A 13,519-nucleotide genomic window follows, 5' to 3' on the forward strand; every position below is an offset into this window, starting at 1 on the left:
ATTATTATTATTATTATAAAGCTTGACTGGAAAAAAATAGAACTAAAATCAAACTGAACTTGCTGTTTCTTATTTTCATTTATAAAATTGCTCACCATTTCATCAAATTTATAGAAAATAGTTTCCTAACATTTTATTATAGACATTGCAAATAAATGCACTTAAACAAAATGTAGCTAATTTGGTAATGCTTTAGATAAATCTTTGAAATTAAAAATGAGTTCCAAGCATACATTATTTTAACTCTGCCGTTATTCTTTTCAGAAAGGGACTCTACAAAGGAATCCCAAACCATCATTTTCATGGGAAGACGGTCGGTTCTCTTCCTACACTCTTTACAAAACATGTTCTGGGAGCTATTGAAAGTTACCATAGGTATTTCATTTTTTTATTTCCACTTGTTTTTAGAGCAGTATAATATATAAAGCATTTGAGAACGCCCCTTGCCTTGCCAAACATTCACTTAGTGTAGCTCTTTATCAGTTAGTATTGTACATACTGTTTGTTTTGCGACTTCTTATTACTTAGAAGTGCTCTGAATTATGGTGTTTGCAAAAGAAAAACAGATTTTCTAAAGCACGATGAAGATCAACGTCCGGGGTCAAAAATCCACTGGGGGATTGCTTCCAAACCTATTTCAATCCCTAGCACTCAAAATGTAATTTTGCCTTATGAAGATCGTATTGCTACTGCAAATGAAAAGTCTCTGAAAACAAAACAGTAATGTTGGTGACAGGGCCTTGTGCAGCAATACATGAGGCCAGAGCATTAAATAAGTCAAGGTGTTTGGGTTTGCCAACATATACACTAAATTAGAACACAAAAGATGGTTAGATGACATGTGAAAGCAAATCCACCCCATGGGACTATAACTAGTAAATTAGAAAAGCATCAATTGTATTAATAGTGCCACTGACACTGAGAAGTAAGGGGTAATCATTTAACATTTTCAAGTACAATGTAAAGTACTGATTTACCATGTAATTTGATTATTTTTATACTTGTCCCCTCAGTGACTGCTCAGCTTCTGTGTCATCAAGTGGTCAGACTACACAAGTAGGTCTCAATAACTCATGGTCTGGAATCCAGAGTTATGCAACTGGTCTGTCTACTGAAAGAAGCTCAGTTTACTCTTGGAGAGATGATGTAAGCAATTGTGCGACTTTGATGATTAGATTTTTGCAGATTTCAATTTTTCTTTCAAGTCTCTAATCCCCCCCCCCCCCCCCCCCCCTTTGATTTCAGGAGTTTGATAGGGTTAACACCCAAAAAGTCCACCAGCTGTTATGGGATGTTGCTGAGATGTTATTTGAAGGCAAGGTGAGTTCCAGAACACAAGGCCTACAGATGGAATGTAAAGAGTGGACCAAGCATTCACCCCATCTCAGGTGAGATATAATGAGATGTACTAAAGCTGCCGGCATTTGCTGCACTTACAATTGCATCAATTTGTTAAGAACTTTTGAAAGCATGCTTTAAACAGTCGCAATTAGCAAACCTTTAAAAGGCAGTATGAAAAACACTATCACCTAACCATGGCTGCTGTGATTGCAACAAGAAGGAGACATCATCTTCAGCAAGAACAAGTGATTTGTAGGATGAGAAGAGAAAGGGTATTTTGTACCTGCAATACCCGCTTAGATTTAAATGAAGACTAAATTAAGCACAAGTACAGGCTCGGCAGCCATATAATTCTTGAGCTGCTGTCTGATTTAAAAGATGACCTGGAGCCTGTCACTCAGAGAAGCCATGCTATCCCTGCAGTGGTCAAACTATTGTCCACCCTCAATTATTTTGCCTCTGGGTGCTTTCAGGGGACTGTGACAGCTGCTGCTGACATTTCCCAGTCTGCTTTTTCTCATGCGTTGCCAGTTTTGCGCAATGCATTTTTGAGGCGAACACCCAAATACCTATTTTTCCCTGAAAGCAGGGTGTACTTACAAGCCTTGAAAACAAATTTCTGTGACATTTCTGGTTTCCCCAACGTGCTGGAGCAATAGACTACACACATGTGCCACTAATCCCTCCAGCTCATTCTAAGCATCTTTTAGCACTGCACCACTGACTAACTTCAATAAAAACTGACAGTGTACATTCGGCTTATAGACTACTCATGATAATACGAATTAGTGGTATGATGCTAAATTTGTTGCTGGTCCCTTGAAATTCGTGTTAACGAGAATTGACTGTTCTCCTGTAAGTATCATAACTTGTCAATGCGGCACCATTATCTATTATGTGTTAACTGTCTAGGCTACCAAGTTAATAATAATAATAATAATAATAATAATAATAATAATAATAATAATAATAATATCTTGCTAAAATCATTTAGTTTCAATTTTAAACAATCTTATATTCGCATTGTACACCAATGTGTACAGTGCAGCAGTGTGGTTTATTTTGTGTTACCATACCGGTAGCCTACAGGCTAAAGTAAAAAGAAAGGGTGCTAGGTGTTCATTTGATTTTACTACTGTACTGTATACTGTATAGGCCTACTGTACAGATTTATATTTTTTTCATATTGTAATGTGGGATGATTAGACTGGCCCAGAATTTCGCCTGGACCAGCAGGAGCCGTCCTCAATTGAGGTGCGATCTCAGACGTCTGTCAGGAATCAATCAAGGCCGGGTAATGGAGGGCCACCGACCCTCAGGAGAAAGATACAGTTGCAAAGGAGGCACTGGAGAAGCAGGAGAGAAAGACTAGCAGAACATTTAGTGAAAGATGGGCTTGGTCTATATAGTATTGGGTAGCCATTAGGGTTTAATGGTTTATTTTCAAATTAAAATACATACCTTTTTTACTGAAATTGTGAATCCTTTCAGAAGATCCTTTTTTTTTTTTAAATGTGTTATTTGAAAAAAAAATGTTTCTTGCATTCAGATTCACATTTTGAATGCTCTTTTTTGATGTCTGTGCTTTTGAATAGTTCGTTTGGTAGAGAAAAAACAGCTTAATCGTCCATCTTCTCTGCTCTGTCTTTGGTTGGCTTAGTGGCAAATGTGATTACTGTAACCATAGTACCATGCTCATGATACAGCCTTAGATGATGTTGCAAATCTACATTGTCAAAGCAGAAAAATGTGCCACCATCAGATGGATATTTCTATTAAATTCATAACGTTAAACAATTTGCTAGGTAAGAAGTATATCATTGTTGATTACTAAGTCAACAGCAATAGTATACTAATGTCTCTTCATTTGGCTCTCTGTAGGATTTTGGGAAGCCAGTTAGTATTACCAAGAGATGAAGGATTTCAGCACGTTCAGAAGAGAACATCCAGTTCTAAAACAATTCCATCACCAAGCTTCCTGGACAGCACCAATGACATGAAAGAGTAAATGCCATATCTTTTATGCTATTACATTGACAAAATATTTTGGACAACTTAAAGATGTTTGCTCAGTAAGCACATACTATTCAGAAAATACCTTGATTCTGTTGTGTAGGATACAGACCTGAAATGGTTCAAAGAGAACAACAGTATTAGCTTTTATCTGTACATCACATCACTTTGTCAGACAGGAAAGGGAAATTATTGTGAGAAGACAATGCAGCTAGAAATTCAGAGTCATGCAGTTAAAGGTAAATCATCTTGAGATCTTGATAATTAATTATTTATACTCATGTATAGACATAAGTGTCACCCGTGCACCTTTGACTGTACTTATACCTATGACAGGGGCAGAGGTTCAAAATTGGACAGATGGCAGAGGAAGGTATTAGAGTGTGGCTGGGGAATAGAGGGAGATCACACATCACTGTCAACATTTAGATAGCATTTGCTAGTTACTTAAAAATGCCAAACCACATTGGAGAACACATTATTTATCTAGCAGTTTTCACCAAAGTATACAAATAAAATGTCTTAATACATTCTGTCTGCTTTATAAACTCCACTCATTTACATCATAAGTGCTTGATGTTTATGGATGAATAATGTACTGCTGTATCCTGGAATGGATTACTGAAAAATAATCTTTCTGGTTAGGTAACTTTATTGGTTGCTTTTTTCCGTTGTAAAAACAAAAAGAAAGAGATGATGATGATTTGGAGTAAATAGCATTGTAAATCAAGTTTTCTTTACCATAATACTGTATTGGAAAAACAAATGTTATAAAGAGTCTATTGACAGCATAGCAACAGCAGCCTCTCTAAGCTGAATGACTAATGCGAAAGCAGCACTTCTTTTTTTATTAAAAAAAACAGGACCCTGAACAAGGAAAGACCAAAACCCTTATCATACCATAGCTATAACTACCAGGCGTGCTTGTTCTAGGAGAGAACAGTCTCCCTTTCTCAATCTTATCTTGGATGTTATCCTCTCTGAAGATTGTTATCTCCTTGCCCTGTAGTTACCACATATGAGTCTATGGCTGATGGGGTATTAGCACTTAAGTAAACAGTGAACAGATTTTCTGAGTTCGTCTGAATACTGTTGAACAGATTGTCAACGTTGCTGTCAGGAGAATTTCTTGGCTTGGCATACCTACTGCTCCATTTGAGAAATATGTTGTAGAATGAGGGTAACAAGAGTGTGTTGAACCAGCACATGGCCAGTATTTGCAGAGATGCATAAGTGTTCTGGAACATACAGTATAATACCATGTGTACTCCATGGGAGTTGATGTAGCAGTTTGAAGCAGCAGGTCTGTACCAAATGTGGGTATTTTTTCCTAAACGATTTTAGTACTACTGATGTCTGTTTTCTTTGTAATGTGTTTGCAAGGAGATGTTACACTTTATTTTACAGGCTGTGCCTTTGGGGTCAGAAGCTGGTTGCAACACACTCCCCAGTGCACAGTGCATTGGGCTCCAGAGAGACTTCATGTTCAGACCCTTCCCTCTACTCCTTCCTAGAGGAAGAGATTTATGAAGTGGATGGGAAAATAGAGGAGTACTTTGCTTTTGATACTAAAGAAATGTAAGTTACAACTAAGTTACAGTCTGCCTGTCTAGCTATCATTTTATCAGTTTAAGTGTAATACCGAAATAGACAACCCATTATGATAATTTAAGTAAATAAAGGCATTTCAATAATCAGTTGTTGGTATTGTGTAGTAATAGGCAACCCAAATATATTATACACTGTAATATAATGCAGCGTGAAGAATACAGTAGATAGAAGCACTTAATGCAGAAGTCTACAGCTTGAGTGAAGAAACTTTTCAACTCATATCGAATGAAACTATAGTGGTGACCATTAACCTACCTACCTGTCTGTCTGTCTGTATTTCTTTTTTTTGTACTGATTAGTGATGACGAGGGCTTGGAATTTAGAAAAATTCCAAAGAAATGTAACCGGGGTGTTCCTCCTGTTTCGCCTAAGGCTTGTATCAAAGATGCCGTCACAGCTGAAGTGTTTGATGATGTCTGGAGGGATGGTGGTGGAAATTATAGGAGAGCTCATAAGGAAGCACTGGGAGAATGAACTCACAGGTACTTTATTTTAATAAAATGTGTAGTCTTTCTCTGGATTTAGTGATGCTTTTGGTAATAAGAAACATGTTACTTGGATTATTTGATGTCACTACATAATGCAAAAATAGTAACCCTTCCAAGTCCACAAATACAGTAACAAGGAAAATAAATATTCACTTTATTTATCTACTTCAGTATTTACTTTATATTAAGGAAATGAAAGCATGGTATCATACATATCATTATAGTTAACAAATTAAAGTTTATATAAAATTCTTAACTATAAATGACCACATGCAAAATAGCTACCTCATGAAAATACAATATCAGTATTTATACACTTGTCAAATACACTGTCCATAGAGTAAAGGCCAACATGAGCAGCCGGGACGGTCTCTAATTCCTTAGGAACTTGGCTGTGAAAATCTGCAGCACACCATCTGTTTTTCATAATGGCTCACAGTAAAGCACCAGTAATTTATGCAGTCTTTGTAGGGTGACCATATTTCCCTAAACTGAAAACGGGAAACTGGGTAGGAGATGGTCAGTGCTCAGCGGAGTTCACTTGCAGAAGGAATACAACAGATAAGGCAGTTTCATGTATTATATTTATATGTTAATATATGTTATAGTTTCATATATTTTACTTACAATTCAGTAGTTACTGGCATTGTTCCTTGTCTTGCTGCTTTCATTCAGGGTGTGAAGCTGCTTGATACCAGTTGTAATTCTCAGTGCTATGTTTCTGGGAGTTTGCTTGTTTTTCAGCAACTTGTCATCAAATGCAGTACAGTCCAGAGAAAAGTTAACTCCGATGCACAAGACAGCCTTCAGGGTGGAGACATTGAAATGTGATTTTTCAGGAGACCACACACCATTCATAATTGAAAAGTCACGTTAGTACCAGGCCACAGCACAAATTCCACAGCCTTGGCTAGATCTGCATATTGTACTGCATTACGGCCCATCTCTCAAAGTCTTCTGCCACCTTTCGGTGACGGGCGTTCTCTTACGGTTCCAGTCTGAAAGACAACTGGAGACAATTGATTTTGCACTGGACCACTGTGGCATATTCCTCAGCAGAGCCCAGTCAAACATTTTGGTGCACTCAAAGGCAGGTCTCCAGCGCTCTAAGTAGGACAGGCATGTTGTGTAAAAATTGTCGACTACATCATTGGTTCGTATTCAACAAGTGTGTGCAGTAGGTTCTTCTGTGTGACAAATCTTTCTCCAACCTCTCCGATAAGTGAACATGCAGGGAACGTATTTGCAGCGCAAATTGTCACCGACAAATCATTTTTCTCGATCGTTATCTTTTGGAAGGCCACAATTGAGTGGCTGGATCATCAAAGAGCTTCTTTAGCAGTGTCGGGCATTTGAAGAAAATATGCTTAAAGCCCATCGAAAATCAACTACATCTTGTCTATTGCTGGTCCTAATGAGAGTAATCGTGTGCTGCCATGCTCTAGTAATTTGAAATACTTGATTTCGACAAATCGACAGAAGCCTTTCAACTCTTCAACATGCACCGTGTAGATATGAAAGTATTTGTAAACCTTTACAATGAAGCTCTCCATGTCGAAAGGAAGACAGTCAACTGCAGTTTGGAGGCATTTATGCACAATATGTTCCTGTCACAAAGACGGCCGGAGTGGGTGGTGTCAGACCAGAGCCAGGAAATAAATAAACAGAGAGATGTGGTTTGGTGAAGCTGGGCGCGTGATCGCGCTCAGCATTTAATAAACAGAACAGAAAATAAAAGGTTTTAAACACAAAAACACAAGCACAAAACAGGACACGGCACTTGCGCCAAAATAAATAGACAAACAAAACGTACTAAACACTTAACAAACGGTGCATGGAGAGACAAACAAACACGGTGAGTACAACGCTAATATTTACGCTTTCTTTCACTATTTAGTTTCTCCTTCTCCACACCCGTTCTCCACTCTCGAACACCCAACCCCGACTGAATGAAATGTGCATCTATATATACTGTGCTGGGATTCAATTACTAATTACTTATTCACTTGAAACCCAGCACGTGAATTAATTCTGTGCAACCCCGTGCTCACATATTACATTTAACCAGCACGTGAAGTGATTTGTGCCCTCCTCGTGCCTAAATACAAATCTACATTTTTAAATCACACGTGAAACACAGACCCGTTTATATCCCGTGTACCAATGACTATACACCAACATTAACACACGCACGCAACATACAACACATAATATGCACACAGGGGCGGGGCACATTGCCACATATACCCCCCCCTGTGCAAAGCACAGATGGCCTCAACGGCCACCTCCCCCCTTAAAAATCCAGCAGTCCAGGACAAAGTCTCGGGCTGGGAAGGGAGGCTTCAGTGGGCCCATGGCTGGCCATGCTGTCAGCACCCCTGCCGGTAGTGGCACGGCTGACAGCCTGCTGGTCCACGCCTGCAGCGAAATTGCTGCGGGGGATGCTGGTCTCCTGACCTCTCCCACGATCTCCGGCAGCGAAACTGCTGCAGTGGGAGCAGGTCTCCTGACCTCCCCCACGATCTCTGGCAGCGAAACTGCTGCTGGGGTTGGTGGTCTCCAGACCTCCTCCCCCTTCTTCGTGGCCGACAGCTCCCCTTTCTGGGGCTCCGGCCACCGTACTCCCTGTGGTGGAGGTACGGGAAGCAGAGACAGCTCCTGCTGTTCTGCTTCTGGCAGTGGCGGAGGCAGAGGCAGCTCCTGCTCCTCTGCTCCTGGTGGTGGTGGAGGCAGAGGCAGCTCCTGCTCCTCTGATCCTGGTGGTGGCGGAGGCAGAGGCAGCTCCTGCTCCTCTGCTTCTGGAAGTGGCGGAGGCAGAGGCAGCTCCTGCTCCTCTGCTCCTGGAAGTGGCAGAGGCAGCTCCTGCTCCTCTGCTCCTGGCGGTGGTGGAGGCAGCTCCTGCTCCTCTGCTCCTGATGGTGGTGGAAGCAGAGGCAGCTCCTGCTTCTCTGCTCCTGGAAGTGGCGGAGGCAGAGGCAGCTCCTGCTCCTCTGCTCCTGGAAGTGGCGGAGGCAGAGGCAGCTCCTGCTGCTCTGCTCCTAGCGGTGGTGGAGGCAGTGGCAGCTCCTGCTGCTCTGCTCCTGCCGGTGGAGGTGGCGGAGGCAGAGGCAGCTCCTGCTGCTCTGCTCCTGCCGGTGAAGGTGGGAGCAGCGTGTAGTCTCCTGGCGACGAAGGTGGGAGCAGCGTGTAGTCTCCTGGCGACGGAGGTGGGAACAGCGTGTAGTCTCCCCCTTTTGCAGGGGACTGGTGCTGCTCTACCTCTCTTGCAGGGGACTGGTGCTGCTCTGCCTCTCTTGCAGGGGACTGGTGCGGCTCTGCCTCTCTTGCAGGGGACTGGCATTCTTCCTCTGCTGGTTGTGCAGGGGAAACCAGCAGGCATTCTTCTTCTGCTGGTTGTGATGGGGAAACCAGCAGGCATTCTTCCTCTGCTGGTTGTGCTGGGGAAACCAGCAGGCATTCTTCCTCTGCTGGTTGTGCTGGGGAAACCAGCAGGCATTCTTCCTCTGCTGGTTGTGCTGGGGAAACCAGCAGGCATTCTTGCTCTGCTGGTGAAGGTGGGAACAGCTGCCTCTCAGGCTTCGGATTCCCGCGGTCCCCTCGTCTGGGCGCTGGACGCTCGCGGTCCCCCCGTCTGGGCGCTGGACGCTCGCGGTCCCCCCGTCTGGGCACTGGACGCTCCTCTTCATACTGGGTGGGGCATATGGCTAACGTGTGCCCATAAGCCCCACAGCCAGGGCATGACTCTGCCGCGAGGTTCTTTAAAAAAACCTCCCAGCCATCATCCCAGACCTCCTCCCTTTTGGGCTGTGGACGCCCCGACTCCTCCCTTTTGGGCTGTGGACGTTCGGGCTCCCCCCACTCAGGCGTAGGACGTTCGGGCTCCTCCCGCTTGGGCTGTGGACGCTCTGGCTCCTCCAACTCAGGTACTGGCGAGCTGGCATAGGGGCATCCCGACCAGTCGTATCCCCCTTCCTCACATCGCCCGCACCAGCTCAGTGGCACCTCGGAGCAGTCCCTCCAGCGGTGATCCACCTTTCCGCACCAGGTGCACCAGAGGAACAGGTTCTCTGGCTCCTCTGGCCGCTGTTGCAGGTGTGGTTGGGGCGGTGGGAGCAGCAGTCTACCTCCCCCTGCTGGTGGTGGATACTGAGGCGACCCCTGCTCCTCCCTCTCCTGATGGACAGGGCAGCAGGCCACGAAGTGCTCACCTCTGCAGATGGGGCATAGTTGGGGTAGCTGTCCGAGGGGGTACCAGGGGCAGTTGGTGCTGGAATGCCCAGGCTCAGCGCAGCAGTAACACCCGGGCTGCTGTTCCTCCGGCTGGTGTTGTGGTTGCTGCTGCAGCTTTCCTTTCCCCCTTCTCCTCCTCCTCCTCCTCACCTTGGAAGGGGGAGAGCGCCACCGTGTGTCTGTAGACCCCACAGGCCATGCACCAACCTTGGTCCTTGAGGCCCCCGAGGAGGTCCTCCAGGTCAAGCTGGGCGCGTGATCATGCTCAGCATTTAATAAACAGAACAGAAAATAAAAGGTTTTAAACACAAAAACACAAGCACAAAACAGGACACGGCACTTGCGCCAAAATAAATAGACAAACAAAACGTACTAAGCACTTAACAAACGGTGCACGGAGAGACAAACAAACACGGTGAGTACAACACTTATATTTACGCTTTCTTTCACTATTTAGTTTCTCCTTCTCCACACCCGTTCTCCACTCTCGAACACCCAACCCCGACTGAATGAAAATGTGCATCTATATATACTGTTGTGCTGGGATTCAATTACTAATTACTTATTCACTTGAATCCCAGCACGTGAATTAATTCTGTGCAACCCCGTGCTCACATATTACATTTAACCAGCACGTGAAGTGATTTGTGCCCTCCTCGTGCCTAAATACAAATCTACATTTTTAAATCACACGTGAAACACAGACCCGTTTATATCCCGTGTACCAATGACTATACACCAACATTAACACATGCACGCAACATACAACACATAATATGCACACAGGGGCGGGGCACATTGCCACAGTTCCCCACACCCAATACCGAAGATCTCTTTTCCTAAGTTGGCCTGGCGCTTCCGCCACAAATTATTTTTCCCACCATGTCTGGCACCAGTAAAGTTAGTGTTGGTGTTGTCTGCACAAATTCCAACAATCTTGTCACTAAGAGAGTACTTCTCAATGACTTGCTGGATGAATGCACACTGTAAATCAGATGTTTTTCTGGGTAGAGACCAAAACTTGATAATTTTTGTACAAACTCCACTCAGTGGGAGAAAATACCATACAAGAACAGGAAATAATTTTCGCTCCTTTTTGTTCGACACGTCCACACTAAGCGTAATAAAGGAACACTTGTCCAACTCAAGCTGCACTTCTTCAATGGATAAAGACATTGCAAATGATTGCCTCAGATTTTGTGCGAGCAGATGAAAACTAGGTACAGTTTCTTAGTTAATTGTGTACAGTCACTCGACCGAAAACTGTGTTTGTGCCACACTGAGGGATAAGGAAACACTCCCTCACTGGCAAAAGCTTTTTCAGCTTTTGTGTCTTGTCTCACAAAAAATCCTGAAACACTAGCCGTTGAGCACTTGTGTTTCTTGCTTTTGAAGGTGCTGGGTAATGTCATTTCAGCCGCCGTGGGCAATGCAGAAATGTGCTCCACACTTCTCGCATACAACTTTCCTGTTGTCCGATGTTGAAATGTCTTTTTTTTTAAAAAACATAAGAACATAAGAAATTCTAGAACGAGAAAAGGCCATTCGGCCCACCTGTGCTCGCTTAGTGCAAGCATGGTCCATTAACACTTAGGAGAGGAAAAACTAAAAACCCGAACCATTTAGTTAGTAGGGGAAATGAAACCTCTGGGAATCCGTGATAAACGGACTGCTCTTCCTCCAGGTGGCTAGCTAAAGGTTGTATTATGGCTACAGAGAGGGTTACACAGCATTGTTCATGACAGCACCCAGTCTATTCTTGAAGGATCCGATAGTCTGTGCTTCAACAACTCTGTCCGGCAGCCTGTTCCAATGGTTCACCACCCTTTCCGTGAAAAAGCTCCTTTTCCACTCGGTTCTGAATATGCCCTTCTTCAGCTTCAACCTGTGGCCCCTGGTTCTGTTCTCTGTGGCCTGTGAAAAATAATTATCAGCAGTTACTTTGTTAAACCCCTTGACAATTTTAAATATCTCTATTAATTCGCCTCTGGTTCTCCTTTCTAGGCTATACAGGAATAAATCGTGTTGCTCTCCTCTACTCTCCAATGCCTCAATGTCTTTCTTATGATACTGAAATTCTACTGGCATATCTATATGATATGTTTTTGGAGGTCTTCATTAAAATTACACAGACATTTCTAATACATATTTATAACAATAAATGACCACACTCTACTAATGCTTCTAACTACACAGATACGCACAAGCCCAAACAAAAGACACACGCATCATGTGTGCAACATATGATCTTTAGTGTATCTTTCATGACTTCCCTGGAGATGTGTGCTATGAGTTAATGAACAGAATGAATGCCAGTATGAAGGGTAGAGCTTATAGTGTTGAGGTAAGTCACCACTAAATTGATCCAAATACTTTTTTTTACTGTATCCTGGATGGTCTGAATAATAAAAACAGATTTATTACAAGTAGAATAGTATATTCAGAATAGTCTATTCAGAATAGAATACAACTCATCAGTTGGAATGAGAACATGGGACAAATGCCCAGTTTTGCCAAAAAAGCTGTGAGGTCCGGGACAGGGCTTAAAAAGGAGACTGTTCCGTCCAAAACAGGATATATGCTCTCCCAAAGTCTTTGGTATATAAGCACCAGCACATAAGCTGTTAAAATCACATTTCCATAGAAACTATCCTCATTAGTAGGGTAAAAATAAAACTCAGATGCTGCATAGTTTTTTTTTTTTTTAAACCAACCGTAATAGGCAACAATCCACACCCATGGCTTCAATGTATTTCTAAAATGGAGGCACCTGTCTGTATGCACCGTATAATACTCATTAATGTTACGCTATACCTTGAGAACAGAACAGATAATGTAATTATTTTGGTTCTGGCTTCTGATTAGTTGGGCTATTGAAGGATATGTTGACTGGATATCAGTTAATCCAATGACTTTTAACACTTTATTCCTTTATTGCTCATAGAGTGTTTGAATGACAATTTTAAACAACAGTATTGATAACCTGTCTTTCGCAACACCTATAGATTGACCAGCAGAATTTCAAAGTGCATCTCTTGAGCAAGCAGAAAAGCCCCTGTTACATTTGGTATCTGTAATAAAAATTTTACTATTTAATCATGTTATTAATGTAGAAAAACATCCAAGGGGGAATCAAACGCACAAATAAGAGAGGATGAAAAGTGTTTTTTGCAGCTTCAAGAATTAAAACGTATTAAAGTAAGAACAATGTTCAGCATCTGTTACCCTGTACTATAACTGACACATTGTGTTCCCCAATGTTATGATGGATAAATGATACCATTTATTAAGGTTTAAATGTATATTATATTGGTTATAAGGATTTGTCCAAATCTAAATGTAACCATTGCACTGGAGAATTCTGTCTGTCTGTTCTCTGACCACCCCCCCCACACACACACTTATGCTAGCTTCAAAGACTCCCTGCTGGGAGCACAAACTAGTTTTATTTTTTGAATAAACAAAAATGGTCTGTGACAGGGTCTTACGTCACATGCGTGGGTCACCGCTGTTTAAGCAATACAGAGAGACAACTGGGGGGTGGATTTGAAACGCCGGCACAGGCGCGCAGGATTTATTACTACAAACAGAAATGAAAGTAAAGGTGGTCATGTGACGTTACCAGCCATGGTAATGCACAGAGGACACATACAGCAAGCTGTACAAAAGGCAAAAATAAAACACAGTACAAAAACTACAAATAAAAGGTGCCCCAGAGGGCGAGCGCTAGCCTTAAAACGAGGCGTCCCGCTCCAGGAACCGGCTACACTACGTAACCCTCGCTATACATCACATGGGATCACAATCCCCTAACTAACCTACTCATGAGCCGGTAT

General features: G+C 42.7%; 1 protein-coding gene across 1 annotated transcript in view; it reads left to right on the forward strand.

Moving 5' to 3' along the window:
- The first annotated feature begins 244 nt into the window (after positions 1 to 244).
- The window catches only part of LOC117409048 (protein FAM149A), a 32,669-nt gene continuing 19,394 nt past the window's right edge, over positions 245 to 13,519 (forward strand). Inside the window, 7 exon segments of the mRNA XM_059020185.1 lie at positions 245 to 375; positions 1,014 to 1,146; positions 1,246 to 1,388; positions 3,223 to 3,345; positions 4,762 to 4,932; positions 5,265 to 5,391; positions 5,393 to 5,447. Coding sequence (XP_058876168.1) covers positions 1,303 to 1,388; positions 3,223 to 3,345; positions 4,762 to 4,932; positions 5,265 to 5,391; positions 5,393 to 5,447 — 562 coding nt within the window. The 5' untranslated portion in view covers positions 245 to 375; positions 1,014 to 1,146; positions 1,246 to 1,302.

Source organism: Acipenser ruthenus, unplaced genomic scaffold (assembly GCF_902713425.1).
Source record: "Acipenser ruthenus unplaced genomic scaffold, fAciRut3.2 maternal haplotype, whole genome shotgun sequence".
NCBI lineage: Eukaryota > Metazoa > Chordata > Actinopteri > Acipenseriformes > Acipenseridae > Acipenser > Acipenser ruthenus.